General features: G+C 54.6%; 2 protein-coding genes and 1 long non-coding RNA gene across 12 annotated transcripts in view; 1 reads left to right on the top strand and 2 right to left on the bottom strand.

The window, feature by feature from the left end:
* Nucleotides 1–16,680, bottom strand: part of LOC135185089 (protocadherin gamma-A4-like) — a 223,480-nt gene that overhangs the window by 109,261 nt on the left and 97,539 nt on the right. The window contains exons 1-2 of one of the 10 annotated variants that reach the window (XM_064161451.1): nucleotides 1,179–4,150; nucleotides 185–846 (exon numbers count right to left, since the gene is read on the bottom strand). The exons of 7 other annotated variants lie outside the window; for them this stretch is intronic. In XM_064161451.1, the coding sequence (XP_064017521.1) occupies nucleotides 835–846; nucleotides 1,179–3,626 (2,460 nt within the window). In that variant the 5' untranslated portion in view covers nucleotides 3,627–4,150 and the 3' untranslated portion in view covers nucleotides 185–834. Of the gene's footprint in view, nucleotides 1–184; nucleotides 847–1,178; nucleotides 4,151–14,312; nucleotides 16,540–16,680 lie in introns of those variants that run through there. 2 more of the 10 variants (XM_064161448.1, XM_064161436.1) reach the window with 2 other exon arrangements.
* LOC135185090 (uncharacterized) lies at nucleotides 3,213–5,187 on the top strand. Its single transcript, XR_010306353.1, has 2 exons — nucleotides 3,213–3,303; nucleotides 4,744–5,187. It is a non-coding gene; the product is annotated as an uncharacterized LOC135185090 (long non-coding RNA).
* LOC135185457 (protocadherin gamma-A10-like) lies at nucleotides 9,799–12,628 on the bottom strand. Its single transcript, XM_064162226.1, has one exon. It carries the CDS (start codon nucleotides 12,439–12,441, stop codon nucleotides 9,799–9,801), a length of 2,643 nt encoding a protein of 880 aa, XP_064018296.1. The 5' UTR covers nucleotides 12,442–12,628.

The following is a 16,680-nucleotide window of genomic DNA, read 5'->3' as shown; positions in this document are numbered from 1 at the left end:
ATCTCTGGAAAATCTGGTGTAGCTAACAGTGAGAAAGAAACGTTAAATGGACTTTAACGGGTGATTGCCCACATGAACGTTGAGGGCTTGTAGATTTTTACAACTAAACAAATGATTAGACAACCCGAACGACTATGAATGGGCTTTTCTTTTGCCATAAGTCAAAGTGTAAAAGATAGCAACGTGATAATAAAGTATTTGTTTAATTTTCGCTTTAGTAGGTCACCTCTTCACCAAAACAACGTTGCTTAGCCTGAACAATGAAGGATCATTGGCAAACGGGGATGGGCAAAGTGCCTAATTGCTGTAATTACTGGTTTGCTTGTCGTAGTAGAGTCATTATCGAAATAGTTAGAGGCTAGTTACAGTTAGCTGTTAGAGAGGCAGGTACAGCAACAGTTGCAAAAGCGGCTGAGGGGCCGAATGCCTCCATTTATGATTCCCCTGTTAATATGTTTTACCGGATGCAAGGATCTGTCTTTGGGAAAAGAGAATGGGAAATAAAGAGGGCCTGAACTAGTGTCTCTTTTTTTCAGTGAACTCAGGCCCCTTACAATATATGAAACACAGAAGTGGAAAGGCTTAGAAACAGGAATTACCACCCGGGGAAAAACAAAGCAAGAACAATTGCAGAAAGAACACGCAGTCCTTACGTCCGAGTCAACATTCTGCTACTTCAGAAGCAGCCTTCTGCAGATGATGTGACAGTACACATGTGTCTCTCTCAGTGCCAAGTCGGAACAAAGCATAGCGTTTCTACATGAATAAAGGAGCCTAGACCCTTCTCTTCGCCATTATTTCACCGCGTATGTTGCTGACTCCAACCAATGCATCTTACTCTTTCATCTAGGAGGAACAAGTAATTTTTCACACACAAAAAAAGCAACGTTCCAGGAAGGGAAAATCCCTAGCACGAAGTGTACATCGTGTTTTCCGCTACCTACAGCGTTTACTAAAAACAGCGCAGAGTTGTAGACAAAACATTCAATCTATGACAATGGAAGAACCTCTAACTCTCTGCCGCGACTGCAAGGGGGACAAACCCCTCCTTACTACACGCCTTTCTTCAGCGTGACACGCTCCATCACTCCCCATCCACACAACCCTAGTGTAAAGCAAATGGAAAGGTGGACGGAAACCAAGGACGGTAAAAAAGAACAGCGCTGAAGCTTACCGACCTGCGGCACGTCGGGGTCGACAGAGGGGTCTCCTGCTTCAGTAGTGCTATTCGAGCTCGGCTTTCCACAGGATTCCCCGCCAGGCAGATCTTCCGCAGGCGAACTGGGCAGAGGGGGAGGCAGCCAGGCGGCATCGGTCAGGGCGCGTCCCGGCGCCACGCACAGGTTGTAGGAGTAGGGCAAGGTGCCCTCGCAGAAGTCGGCCGGGAAGGCGGCACTGGCCAGAGAGAAGCGCTGCGCGCCCAGGCAGCGCAGCACGGGCGGCGGCCCGGCCCTCCGCAGCCGCGCCAGCAGGGCCAGCAGCAGGCTGAGCAGGAAGAGCGCCGAGAGCAGCGCCAGCGCCAGCACCAGGTAGAACTGCAGCTCCGCCGGCGACTCCACGCCCGCCGGGCGCTCGCTCAGCTCCGGCAGCGCCTCCTGCAAGCTCTCGGCCAGCACCACGTGCAGCGTGGCCGTGGCCGACAGCGCCGGCTGCCCGTGGTCCTTCACCAGCGCCACCAGCCGCTGCTTGCCCGCGTCGCGCTCCGACACGGCCCGCGCCGTGCGCACCTCGCCGCTGTGCAGCCCCAGGCGGAAGAGCGCCGGCTCCGCCGCCTGCACCAGCTCGTACGACAGCCACGCGTTGCGCCCCGCGTCCGCGTCCACCGCCACCACCTTGGCCACCAGGTAGCCGGCCTCTGCCGAGCGCGGCACCACCTCGAACGGCGGCGTTTCGCCTCCTGCCGCCGCTGCTGTCGTCGGCCAGAGCACCCGCGGCGCGTTGTCGTTGCGGTCCAGCACGAAGATGCGCACCGTGGCCGTGGAGCTGCGCGCCGGCACCCCGCCGTCCTGCGCCCTTACCGCCACCGCAAACTCGCGGCACTGCTCGTAGTCGAAGGAGCGCTGCGCGTACACGGCGCCGCTCCGCGCCTCCACGGACACCGGCGGTGGCGCCTCGCCTGCGCTGCCTCCCTCCAGCCAGTAGCTGACGCGCCCGTTGGCGCCCGCGTCCGCGTCCCGAGCCAGCACACGCAGCACCTGCGCTCCCGCCGCGTTGTTCTCCTCCACGTAGGCGCTGTAGACCTCCTCCTCGAACACCGGTGCGTTGTCGTTCACGTCCGACACTTCCAGCACCAGCTCAGCGCTGCTCGATAGCGCCGGGCTGCCCCGGTCCCTGGCCACCAGCGTCACGCGGTGCTCGGCTGCCTGCTCCCGGTCCAGCGCGCTCGCCGTCACCACCTTGTACGAGCCTCCTGACAATGCCACGAGCGACAGCGGCGCCTCTCCCGACAGCTCGCACCGCACCTGACCGTTTTCTCCCGAGTCACGGTCGCGCACTTTAACCAGGGCCACTACAGTGCCGACAGGAGCGTCCTCGGGCACCGGGCTTGACACCGAAGATATTACCACTTCGGGCGCGTTGTCGTTTACATCCAGCATTTCCAACTCAACTTCACAATGCGTCACCAGACCGCCCCCGTCCCTTGCCTCCACCAGCAACGTGTAGCTTCGAGTCTCTTCGAAGTCCAGCGCTTCCTGCACCGTGATTATCCCTCTCTCAGCGTCCACCACGAATTTCTTAAGGACTTTGGCCGGCATTTCCCCAAAGCCGTACGTGATGAGGGAGTTAGGTCCAGCATCAGCGTCGGTGGCTGAGACGTTTAGTATCATTGTCCCCGGAGGCGCGTCCTCCCGCAGGCTCACGCGGTACCGGTCCTGCGCGAACACGGGAGCGTTGTCGTTCGCATCGGTAACATTGATGTAGAGCTGGGCGGTGCCACTGCGGGGCGGGTCGCCGCCGTCCAGCGCCGTCAGCACCTTACGCAGGCTCTGTTCGCTCTCCCGATCTAGCGCTCGGCGTAGCACCAGCTCCGCGAACTTGCTGCCGTCCTGCTTCTCCTTCACCTCCACCTCAAAATACTTGTTAGTCTCCAGCTCGTACCTCTGCAGGGAGTTGCTGCCAACGTCCTCATCTCCGGCTGCTCCCACGGAAAATCGGGCGCCGGGAGAAGTCAACTCGTTGATTTCCAGATGGAAATTGTCTCTCAGGAATCGCGGGGCGTTGTCGTTGATGTCCTGGATGTCCACCTCGACGCGGAAAACGTTAAGCGGATCATGCACCAGCGCCTCGAAGCTGACGGAACAGGTCAGTGTCTTGCCGCACATCCCCTCCCGGTCCAGTCTCTCACTCACGTACAGGTTGCCGGTGTCCGCGCTCACGCCGAAGTATTGCTTCTCGGCACTAAGGCGCAGCTTGCGTGCCGGCAGCTCGGCCGGGCTCAGCCCCAGGTCCCGCGCCAGCGGCCCCACCAGCGAGCCTCTGTCCAGCTCCTCGGGGATGGAGTAGCGGATCGGCTCCGGCGCCGCCCGGCAGCACAGACCCAGCAGCACAGCGGGCAGCAGTAGCGCTCGCCCGGTCGCTCCCTGCCGCCGCCCCACGCTCAGCCTCGGGCTCTGCCTGCCCGCCATTGTGTGCAGCTCTCGCCGCAGCCCTGCCGCAGCACTCTCTCTCCAGCCTCTCTCGGTCCCGAGCGCAGGGGCAGGCGAGTGCAGCGATCTCGGCTCCGGCTCGGACGCCGCTGAGCCGCAGCTGCGCCTTCTCTCGCCTCTCTTGCCCGTGTCCCTGCAGCTCGGTTGGCACCGAGCAAACGAGCAGCTTGCGGGGGCCGGACGCAGCGGCGGCTCCGGCTGTGTCTTCAGCGCCGCTCCGCGTTGGGCAACAGCGGCACCCGGAGGCGCCGCGACGCCACCGCAGCCGCCTGATGGCAGTAGCCACAGGGGAGCGGCGTTCTGGAGGCACTTTAGGGGCTACACCTGCCTTTGGGCTCTCTGTTTTATTAGAATCCAGAACCCCAAAAGCATTTCTTTAATGTGAATCCAAAGGCGTTCAACAGAGATCCGCTCTCAGGTTCTTTTACATCATCTCCTTGAGCCACAAGAAATAGAGCTCCAAAACTGCTCTAAGTAAATCAAAATGCAGTACCCAAAGGCAATGGATAATGCTTTATGCAAAGATGACAGGAAAAAACCTTTTCTGTTGTGATTCTGATTCAAAAAATTGCCCTTTTTCATCTCCAGAATTGAAGGGCTGACAGTGTGCAAGACCACCATGAGTCTGTCACAGAACCAAAAAAAGTACTTTGAGTGCAAAAGCACTTTTAAAGATCATTCACTATGCCTCTTTCAATGGCCAGAAACATTCTTCACAAAAAGTGCTTTCTTAGAAGGGAAGAAGTAGAACTACACAGAAATGAGTGGAACTTTTGTAGATCAAAGTCGTGGAGCAGAGAAAGCAAAATTTGCATGCTACCAGAACTGGATGCTTAAGGGGGATGATGACAAGCAGGGGTATAGCCTTCCCACCACAAGATATTCCCCAGGTCTTCTCTCCAACCCTACAGGACTTTCAGGTTTGCTTCTTACCCTTAGAACTGGCAGAAACATAACACAGGAGCATAATGCTCTATGATCACACCAAGGAGGGATGTACCTGTGCCTGCTCTACAAAATTCTGAAGCCATTAATATATGCCAGAAGCAAAAGAGGATCATCTTATGGGGGAATCTCTTTCTCTCTCTTATCACAGGTAGTGTTCCACAGACATGTCACTTCTGCTAAAGTCATGCTTTCATCTCCTCCCCATACCAAACCCAGAACACAAACATAACCTCATTCCTCCTGCCTTTTACAAAAGCTGGAGGATGAGCAGATGGCAGCATCATACAACACATGGTTGCATGAAGATAAAGTTATGAAGAGATCAGAGAAGAGAAACCAATTTTACCAGTAAGAAGATCAAATGCTATAAGAGATATTCACCAGGTATTGTTCTTGGTCTTCACCATAACTCTTGAAATTCATCCCTGACAGCCACTGAGGTTTCAAGCACAAATGCAACCCTGAAGTCATCTTCTGGAAGTAAGGACACATTCTAGGAAGCAATCATCAACTCTCAGCAGTTTTTCTACTTTGTTGCCTGGTCATTGGATGCAAATATGATGTAATAAATGCAAGTATCTTTTCATTGTCATCTTTCTCAAGCTAAGGCAAATAAGGGCATATAAGTTTCTGATGCAAAACAACACTCAAAGCTTCAAATGCAAAAGCACTCCCTAGAAATGTGGGAAATGAACAATGACCTTCAGCAAAGGCACCAAGAAACTCTGACTAGGACTATGAAGAAACTCCACATCACAGTATTACAGGGAGATAATGTGAGGAAATAAGGTTTCCCACAGGAATGATAAGCTTTTCCACCCATGCACCAACATTCTACATACCCAGTTATTGAACAAACACTTCATTGCTGAAGGACTCTCTGTATCTTCCATGACAGAGAATCAAAGCTCAAAGCAAGAGTGTCATAGGCCTTACCACCAGGCATGGAACCAAACCAAGACACACATCAACTCACCCTCTTGCCTGATTTGAAGTCACAGAAAATAACCAATACAAGTCTCAATACAAGAGCACAACATTAAGTGACATCTTAGGCCCAACCCTAGACCTGGACAGAGAAAACACAAGGCAAGAATGCAAAAGCTCAAGAAATGAAGGAATAATTGGTTAACACTTCTGATACTGTCAACTCTAGCAAGTACACAAGAAAAGTGTCTGTACAATAAGTAATCCACAGGACTCAGTACCTCACACCACAGACACAGTTGTTATCTTTGTATAATCAAGGAAGGAAAATACATGGAACCTCACCTAACAGCTAGGACAAACTCAACTTTTACAACTTCCTTTTAGCCATTTCCACACAGAGAACTTTTCCACGTGCCCTGTCTCTGTACAAGAAGAGCTCTTCAATCTGCCTCGGAAAACAAACACTACTGACAGAAATGTTTTTGGACCCCAGGTAACAGCACAGGTGCATGAAGAGACATTTGCACTCCTTCCATACAATTTGAAGAACTCTAAAAGGTACAGAATGCCATAAGCTATATTGCAGGTCACTTACAGTCCAGATCATCCAAGTATCTACTGAAAGGCAAAATCAGCTTTCTTCAGCACAAGGGCAGCTTGGAAGGCATGTTGTACCATCACATTGGGACAACATTTGCATCTATGCCCTAGACCTACCATTCACAGGAATCATCATGCAGCTGGAAAGTAAAGTGATGAACTCACAACTTGGTCAGATGGAGCCTGAGTGTAGTGATATTGAAAAGCAGACACCTGCACAGACTCCTTTTCTGTAGGCCAGCAACACACCCTGAGAATGGACAAAGCAGTATCACCATCAGTACCTTTCTCTTCACAGCTGTAAACAGCTGTGTATGGAAACTTTTCCTGCACTCAGACAAATGGCACAGATGTGGCATACCCCACGTGGTCACACACCTTGAGGTCAAGTTGCAGCCAATGGCAACAAGTGAGGTAAAGAACCAGAAAAACACAGAAATGAATGGATCAAGTGGAGTAAGAGGTTATTGAGCCAAACTTCCTGATCAGAATAAACTGAAAGCTCATGGTGCTCATCAGGCAGACAGCTATGTAATAACATGGAAATAGGAGAAATGGTCATCTGTCATTCTATGCCCCACTGCCCACCAAGACATCTCCACCAGCATTACACATCACAGTATCACAGTATCACCAAGGTTGGAAGAGACCTCATAGATCATCAAGTCCAACCTGTTTACCACAGAGCTCAAGGCCAGACCATGGCACCAAGTGCCACGTCCAGTCCTGCCTTGAACAGCTCCAGGGACGGCGACTCCACCACCTCCCCGGGCAGCCCATTCCAGTGTCCAATGACTCTCTCAGGGAAGAACTTTCTCCTCACCTCCAGCCTAAATCTCCCCTGGCACAGCCTGAGGCTGTGTCCTCTCGTTCTGGTGCTGGCCACCTGAGAGAAGAGAGCAACCTCCTGCTGGCCACAACCTCCCCTCAGGTAGTTGTAGACAGCAATAAGATCTCCCCTGAGCCTCCTCCTCTCCAGGCTAACCAATCCCAGCTCCCTCAGCCTCTCCTCATAGGGCCTGTGCTCGAGGCCTCTCACCAGTCTCGTTGCCCTTCTCTGGACATGTTCAAGCATCTCAATGTCCTTCTTGGAAGTTGGCTTCTAACTTCTCATAGTTGGCAAAATTATCATGAAAGGGTGATTCACCATGATCACACCAAGGAGAGAGATACACTGTTCCCTTCATCATTCTGAGGAGAAACAGGAAGATGATAAGGCACACAAATAATAAGCAGAGTCAATGAAAAAGGAGGAGTCATCCAACAGGAAATGTGTCATCAAACCAATGGGTTAGGGGGAATCTCTTCCCTGTTTGGTCACATGCACTGTTCCACAGAGATGACACTGTTGCAATGGCCATGGTTGCATCTATTCTCCCCAGCAATAACAGAACACATGGAAAACACTCACATCTCCTGCCTTCCACACCTGCTGAAGCTGGAGGCACTAGCACACAGCTCACTGCTAAACAACATTCCTCTGCTAATTACAACTAAACCTACACAGGCAGGAAACCAAGAAAAGGCAAACAAACTGTGAGCAGAGAAGCAAGGCAAAAGGCATTAGAAGGTGAAGTCCTGTCAGGGAAACTCACCAGGCAATCTTCTTGGCCTTCACTGTGGGAATGGCCTCCCTGTGCTACGTGGTAGGATGATTCTTTTCAAGAAATAGCCATAAGACCTCAACAATTCTTTTCTACTCTGTAACCTGCTCATCCCCTGCCCCAAGTGTAAACACCTTCTCATGGGCCTCTTTCTCAGACTTGGTCTTCTGAGGAAGTAGAACACATTCTGTTTCAGCTTCTGTGCATAAGCTAGAAGCCATAAACTGTCATTTAAGCATCACCTCAAAGATACTTTAAGGCACGTTGGGCAAGTTGGAGATAGATGATGCTGAAGACCGAATGTGGACATCAGGTTTATGTTCAGGAAGCAGAAACAGGAAACCATACATATGAGCCTGTGCTAGTTTGAAGCAAGCTGGAATGCTTTGGTGAAAAGAACTAGAGAATGGGCTGTGAAAAGGAAAACAATTGTGGTGTCAACTTCTCTCACAGTCTCGCTGAGAGTTCTGGGAAGAAGAAGTAAACATTTGATAACATTCTCCATTTTGTCTTTCATTCTGCCTTTGCCTTCAGACCTGGTCACATCTCCTTAACCCCACTCCCACTAACCTTCCTTCTTAACCTCTTGGCTGCATCTCTATTCTTCCTGGGAACTAGGGTAAGGTTGAGAGGGGCCAGGGAAGGTGTTGGGGTGGTTTGAGAGCCCCTCCTGGGGACTCAGGTTTCTGGGAGGGGAGTTGTGTTTCTGTATTGTTTATCCTTTGTATATTTCTGTGTATAACTGTATATATTGTAAATAGCTGCATGTATATTTGCTGCTGTACAATAAATAGCTTCATTTATATTCCTGGAGGCCTTTCTTAGTTAGCTGGGGCAATTCCAAAAGTGTGGGGGGGCGGGTAAGAGCCCAAACCATCACAGAGCCCACAACCTGGCCAGTCACATCCCAAGCTAAACACTATAAAAAAAGTGACACCTCCAGGCTCGTTTGATGTAGTCCACAGCAACGAACTCTGGGTATTAACACAACACATGCCACATCTCCACTAGTAACACCTCCACTAGTAACTCCTCACACACAGCACCCTTAATACTCTTCTCATTACTCATGTTATTAATTTTCAACATTTTCAGAAAGGCTCCATCAAAAGAAAAACTGCTTAGAACTTCACCTGACCCTGGATAATATCTTACTCTTCACCATCTAACAATTAAGAGCATTTCTTCCAGTAACACTTGGAGGAAATATGTGTGTAAAAGTTCTTCTCTCATGTAAACATGAACCATATAAACAGGATAGTGCCAAATATGTGAGATGTATCAGAGACAAAAACCCACTTTCATGACAAGAAGCACAGTGAAAAGGTAATGCAAGCAGAAACAAAGTGATTTCTTCTAGAAGACAACACTTAGACGAGGTACATAATTCAGATATTTAATAAATAGCAACTATGCACTTTGCTCTTCCCAAAGCTCCCATGGGAAAGGAACAAGAAGTTCTCTTGGGCTTTTCAACAGCTCCTCAGCCACCTCTCCAAGCCCTCGCAAGTTGCAAGGTGAAATCTCAAGCAAAAGGCATCAAGGAAGGTTTAGACTGAACTATTTATCTTCAAAATCACCACAGACTTCACATAAACCTATCTATATAAAGCTTGTGCTAAGAAGGCAGGTACGATTTTCAGCTCACAGGGCTTCTAAGAAGAAAAAGAAATAAGGTGTAAAATAAAAAAAAAAAAAGGAAGTTTTCTACATCGGATGCAAAAAGCTCAAAGCATGGAGAAATATGACATCACTTTGCTGTCTGATTATGGAGAAAGAGAGAGGTTGAGAGAAGTAACAACTATAAACGGCTCTACTGTACATACCATATAGCAAAACCATTCTGATTCAAGGCAATCTCCTCCCATCCAAGTAAATGTGCTCCTGGGAAAATGTCTGACTGTGCCCATACTGCTAACTTCTACTGATAATACCACAAACGCTTCCCTTCAGCAGAGCTCAAACTGACAGGAAACCCGGGACTATATAAATCACGGAACCCAAGAGAAGACGATTTGGTCTGAGATAAAAGCACAAAGGTCCGCTCTAACCAAAGTCTAGAGACTCTGTCACTCTTCCTTCCTCCCTCGGCAGATATCACATTGAGACACCATCCCACGGTCACCTGCCGGCAGGAGCCAGCATGATGCTCCAGAAGACTTCGCCTTCCTTGTCAGGAACCCTGACTTGGCAGCAGCCAGAGCAGGGAGGGGAGGGATAGCAGAGAAACAGCAACCGACCGCAAGGGCAGACATGTGGGAGCAGACACTCACCGGGGCAGAGTCAGCGTCCTGTGGGCGGATGCCAGCAGGGTCCTCCCCGAGCAGCGGCGCGGGCTCGTCGGGCAGTGGACGCGCCGGAAGGGTGTCGCAGCAGCTGCCAGGAGACAAGTGGAGCTGGCTCTTGCGGGAGTCGGCAGTGAGAGACACTTCGTGCGAGTAGGAGCGCAGGAAGGCGCGGACGCCGTCGATACCCACGAAGTGCGTGGCCGGGACGCCGCGTAAGACCCCGCCCGCCGGCGGAGGCAGCTGCGAGCGGCGCCACTGCCGCAGGCGCAGAGCCAGCAGCAATAGCAGGAAGGCGAGGAAGAGGCAGGAGACAGCTGCCACGGCCAGCACCAGCCAGCGCGTCAGGCTGCCCGCTGGCTCGCCCGGCACTGCTGCCGCCGCACTGCCCACCTCGGCCAGCATCTCGGCCACGCTCTCGGCCAGCACCACCGTCAGCGTGGCCGTGGCAGACAGCGCCGGCCGCCCGTGGTCCTTCACCAGCACCACCAGGCTCTGCCGGGCCGCGTCGCGGGCCAGCGGGAAGCGCGCAGTGCGCACCTCGCCGCTGTGCAGCCCGACGCGGAACAGCCCCGGCTCCGTCGCCTTGGCCAGCTCGTACGACAGCCACGCGTTCTGACCCGCGTCCGCGTCCACCGCCACCACCTTGGCCACCAGCGACCCGGGCTCCGCCGACCGCGGTGCCAGCTCTACCCCCGACCAGCCACGGACACCGGCCCCGGACACGGGCGCCGGCGCTGGGTACAGCACCTGCGGCGCGTTGTCGTTCTCGTCCACGATCACGATCCGCACCGACACGTTGCTGCTCAGCGCCGGGGAGCCGCCGTCCTCCGCCACCACCCACAGCCCCACCTCGCGCACCTCCTCGTAGTCGAAGGAGCGCAGCGCGTACAGCGCGCCCGTCTCCGCCTGCACCGACACGTACGACGACAGCGGCACGTCCCGCACCCGCCCCTCGCCCAGCCGGTACCGCACGCGCGCGTTCTGCCCCCAGTCCGCGTCCCTCGCCCGCACCGTCAGCACCAGCGCGCCCGCCGCGTTGTTCTCGGCCAGCCGGGCGCTGTAGCTCGCCTCGCTGAACACCGGTGCGTTGTCGTTAACGTCCAGCACCCTAAGGTTCAGCACCGTGCTGCTCCATAGAGACGGAGACCCGCCGTCGGCAGCCCTCACTGTGACGTTGTACTCCGAGATCTCCTCCATGTCCAGCTCCTTCGTCGTCACCACTCGGTAGTAATCATCAAACGACTTCTCCAGGCGGAATGGGACACCTGCATCTAGAGAGCACCGCACCTGGCCGTTGACCCCCGAGTCCCCGTCCTGCACGTACAGCAGGGCCACTACCGTTCCCTGCGGAGCGTCCTCAGAGATCTCTTTCAGCTGAGATGTCACTGTCAATTCAGGATGGTTGTCGTTTATGTCTGTTACTGTGATCCCGATTTTCGCCGTATCAGAAAGGCCGCCGCCGTCCCGTGCCTGCACCTCCAGTTCGTAGGAATTTCCTTCCTCGAAGTCCAGGCTCCTCACCAGCCTGATCGCTCCCGTCACAGAGTCCAAGTCGAAAAGCTTCGAGGCTTTCTCTGTAATTTTCTTCAACGAGTATTTCACGTCTCCATAGAGTGCCTCGTCGGGGTCGGTGGCTGTGACGGTAACGAGGGTGGAGCCGATAGGCACGTCCTCGGGCACACGCACTGTGTACTCAGCCTGGCTGAACACGGGCGCGTTGTCATTCGCGTCCAGCACCACCACGCGGATCCGGGCCGTGCCCGTCCGCGACGGCTCTCCGCCGTCCCTCGCTCTCAGCACCAGATCGTGAAACGCCGCTTCTTCTCTGTCCAGCGCCTTGGCCAGCACCAGCTCGGGTCGCCGATCTCCGCCAGGGCCCGCCTGCACGGCCAGCGAGAAGTGCTCGTCACCGCTCAGCTCGTAGCTCAGCAGGGAATTCGGTCCCGAGTCCGGGTCATGAGCCTCGACCAGGGGAAATCGTGAACCAAGAGGGGTTGTCTCACTCATTCTCTCCTCCAGCTCAACATCCTTGAAACCCGGAGCGTTATCATTAATGTCCCTGATTTCCACTTCGACTCCGTACACTTTCATTTCCCCCTCCACTATCAGCTCGCACCGCAGCACGCACTGCTGCTCACTCTCGCACAGCTGCTCTCTGTCTATCCTCTCGGCCGTCACCAAATGTCCCGTTTTGCCGTGCAGAGAGAAATACTGCGTCCTACCTCTATCTACAATGCTGAAGTCCCGGCTCGCCGTCATCTGCAGGCCCAGGTCTTTTGCCGCATCACCCACGAAAGAGCCCTTGGGCATTTCCTCGGGGACTGAGTAGCGCAGCTGCCCCCACGCCGCTTCCCATGCCCACAGCAGAACGCAGCACAGCAGGGCCCGCGCCGGCCCGTTCCAGCTCATCCCCGCCGCGCACATCGCCGCCGCCGCACCGCTGCCACGGATCCAGATCCTCCTCTATCTACGACTCCGTCTTTCCAGTGCCGCTTCTGGCTCACTGTATTGCGGCTCTCCACCGCGGATCTTTCGCAGAGCGCTCGGGCAGAGACACAGCCAGCGAGCGAGTCAGGCTGCAGCGGGCGGGGCTGCCTGCGGCTCTGCGACTTCCTCCGGCTCCTGCTCGGTCAACAGCGGCGCCCGCAGCCTCCTCCCGGCACTGCAGCTACGCGGCGGTTCCGGCAGATGCTTTGCTCATCTAAATGGCAATACCGGATCTTGTAATAGGAATATGGTAATTAGAATCCTGATAGCCTTTTCTCAACAGTCCGAAAGCGCAACCTCCATCACATTTTTTTGTTGTTTGGGTTTTTTTTTTTCCCTTTTGTGCATCTTTAGCAATTATTTTTCTTCCCTAGAACTGGGAAAATTACATCCTAAAGGCTATCTGTGGAACGGAAAATATCTATTTTTCGGAACACGAAATGCAAACACGTTACATGCCATTCCCCATCGGTCCAAAAGCGCACTCTCCGTTATGATTTTTGGTACCAATCATGTACAGGCAGCAATACAAACCCGTGTCTGAAATACTGATTTTACCCTCCCCCAGACAACCAACGGTATCACCCTCATTCATCAAAGCATCAGACACCTTGCTTTAAACACAGCAGTTCGTACGGAACACACTTCATATTAACTACAACATCACTGATAGAGCTTAGACAGTTATAGGCTGAAGTTGTTGTAGTCAGTCTAGTGAAAGGAAGAATCTAAGCCCGTACACCTTCTGAGGACATAGCCTTGCTGAAGCACCAACGTGGGCTGTGGCAGCCCTTCCATGAAGACCCTCCAGCGAACACAGCACAGGAGGAAGTTCCTCTGATGCACTGGTTGCACTACAATTATCCAGCAGATGGGAAGCATCTACACTAACTTTGGCCAAAATCATCAGCTCGATTCCATGCAGGGAAAATGCCTCTGTAAGTGCAAGCATAAACTCAGAGACATCTGGTCAGCCTGATCCCACTCTATAGCCTAATCTAGCAATATGGAGATGAGAGTGAGAAATAAGAGGGACTGAATTACTGCCTCTTTTTCAATGAAATACCATTCAGCACCTTCATGTATATGAAGCACAGATCAAGAAAGGCTAAAAAAGGGGAAATACCACTCGGGGTAAAACAAAGCAAGAATAATTGCAGAAAGAGCATGCAAACGTTTGGCTCAAATTTCTTCTTCCCATTAATTCTGCTATTTCTGAATCAGCCTTCTGCAAATGATGTGATGACACTATGAGATACATCAGCACTCGGGAGGAATGTTCACTAAGTCGGAACAACAGGCAACTTTCATGAAGAAAACTTTCCTTTGAGAAGAAAGAACCTCGGACCCACCTTTCCAGGAGGTTCCAGAACACAGTTTGGTAAAACAACAAATTAACAAACAAAACCAACATAACCCACAAACAAAACAGAGCCAACCATCATGAAGGGAAAAGGTCAACAAAAGCCAAAAGCAATTTTTCAGAAGGCATCATAATACTTTTCCTCTTCGCCATTAATTTACTGCATGCATTACTGACTCAAACCGTTACGTAGAATCATTACTAACAGCACTCACTGTAAACGATGTAGAGTTATAGACAGAACATTCAGCTGAACGTGTGACAATGGAAGAGCCTCTACCTCTCTGCCCCTACTTCTCTGCTGCGACTGCAAGGGGGATAACACTTTCCTTCCAACATTCCTTCTTTCACAGTGACACACACCATCACTCCCAATCCACATAAACGCAAAGCTAAAACTAAAGAGAACGGAGACCCGGAAAGGAGAGCACTATGAATAACAGACCTGCGGCACGCCGGGGTCCACAGGAGGTTCTCCCGCTCCAGCAGTGTTATTCGAGCTGGGCTTTCCACAGGGCTCCTCGACGAGCAGTTCGTCCGCGGGCAGGCTGGGCAGAGGAGGAGGCAGCAAAGCAGCCTCGGTCAGGGCGCGTCCCGGCGCCACGCACAGGTTGTAGGAGTAGGGCAAGGTGCCCTCGCAGAAGTCGGCCGGGAAGGCGGCACTGGCCAGAGAGAAGCGCTGCGCGCCCAGGCAGCGCAGCACGGGCGGCGGCCCGGCCCTCCGCAGCCGCGCCAGCAGGGCCAGCAGCAGGCTGAGCAGGAAGAGCGCCGAGAGCAGCGCCAGCGCCAGCACCAGGTAGAACTGCAGCTCCGCCGGCGACTCCACGCCCGCCGGGCGCTCGCTCAGCTCCGGCAGCGCCTCCTGCAAGCTCTCGGCCAGCACCACGTGCAGCGTGGCCGTGGCCGACAGCGCCGGCTGCCCGTGGTCCTTCACCAGCGCCACCAGCCGCTGCTTGCCCGCGTCGCGCTCCGACACGGCCCGCGCCGTGCGCACCTCGCCGCTGTGCAGCCCCAGGCGGAAGAGCGCCGGCTCCGCCGCCTGCACCAGCTCGTACGACAGCCACGCGTTGCGCCCCGCGTCCGCGTCCACCGCCACCACCTTGGCCACCAGGTAGCCGGCCTCTGCCGAGCGCGGCACCACCTCGAACGGCGGCGTTTCGCCTCCTGACGCCGCTGCTGTCGTCGGCCAGAGCACCCGCGGCGCGTTGTCGTTGCGGTCCAGCACGAAGATGCGCACCGTGGCCGTGGAGCTGCGCGCCGGCACTCCGCCGTCCTGCGCCCTTACCGCCACCGCGAACTCGCGGCACTGCTCGTAGTCGAAGGAGCGCTGCGCGTACACGGCGCCGCTCCGCGCCTCCACGGACACGGGCGGTGGCGCCTCGCCTGCGCTGCCTCCCTCCAGCCAGTAGCTGACGCGCCCGTTGGCGCCCGCGTCCGCGTCCCGAGCCCGCACGCGCAGCACCTGCGCTCCTGCCGCGTTGTTCTCCTCCACATAAGCGCTGTAGACCTCCTCCTCGAACACCGGTGCGTTGTCGTTCACGTCCGACACCTCCAGCACCAGCTCAGCGCTGCTCGACAGCGCCGGGCTGCCCCGGTCCCTGGCCACCAGCGTCACGCGGTGCTCGGCTGCCTGCTCCCGGTCCAGCGCGCTCGCCGTCACCACCTTGTACGAGCCTCCCGATAATGCCACGAGCGACAGCGGCGCCTCTCCCGACAGCTCGCACCGCACCTGACCATTCTCCCCGGAGTCCCGGTCCCGCACTTTCACCAGCGCTACTACTGTACCAACAGGAGTGTCCTCGGGCACCGGGCTCGACACCGAATTCAGTATAACTTCGGGCGCGTTGTCATTCACGTCCAGAACATCCAACTCAACTTCACAATGCGCCACCAGACCACCTCCGTCCCTTGCCTCTATCAGCAGCGTGTAGCTTGGAGTCTCTTCGAAATCCAGTGCTTCCTGCAGCGTGATGATCCCGCTCTCTGCGTCCATCAAGACCTTATGAAGTACCTTGGCTGAGGTTTTCCCGAAGCCGTAGGTTATGAGGGAGTTAGTTCCAGCATCAGCGTCGGAGGCTGAGACGTTTAGTACCATTGTCCCCGGAGGCGCGTCCTCCCGCAGGCTCACCCGGTACCGGTCCTGCGCAAACACGGGCGGGTTGTCGTTTGCGTCGGTAACGTTGATGCAGAGTTGGGCGGTGCCACTGCGGGGCGGGTCGCCTCCGTCCAGAGCTGTCAGCACCATACGCAGGCTCTGTTCGCTCTCCCGGTCCAGCGGTCGGCGTAGCACCAGCTCCGCGAACTTGCTGCCGTCCTGCTTCTCCTTCACCTCCACCTCAAAATACTTGTTAGTCTCCAGCTCGTAGCCCTGCAGGGAGTTACTGCCCACGTCTGCGTCTTCGGCAGCACCCACGACAAAGCGGGCGCCGGGAGGTGTGGATTCAACAATGTCGAAGGGGATGTTGTCTTTAGGAAATCGCGGGGCGTTGTCGTTGATGTCCTGGATGTCCACCTCGACGCGGAAAACGTTGAGCGGGTCATGCACCAGCGCCTCGAAGCTGACGGAACAGGTCAGTGTCTTGCCGCACATCCCCTCCCGGTCCAGTCTCTCACTCACGTACAGGTTGCCGGTGTCCGCGCTCACGCCGAAGTATTGCTTCTCGGCACTAAGGCGCAGCTTGCGTGCCGGCAGCTCGGCCGGGCTCAGCCCCAGGTCCCGCGCCAGCGGCCCCACCAGCGAGCCTCTGTCCAGCTCCTCGGGGATGGAGTAGCGGATCGGCTCCGGCGCCGCCCGGCAGCACAGACCCAGCAGC

This window comes from Pogoniulus pusillus, chromosome 22 (genome assembly GCF_015220805.1).
Source record: "Pogoniulus pusillus isolate bPogPus1 chromosome 22, bPogPus1.pri, whole genome shotgun sequence".
Lineage (NCBI taxonomy): Eukaryota > Metazoa > Chordata > Aves > Piciformes > Lybiidae > Pogoniulus > Pogoniulus pusillus.
This window is presented reverse-complemented; position numbering and strand designations above follow the sequence as displayed.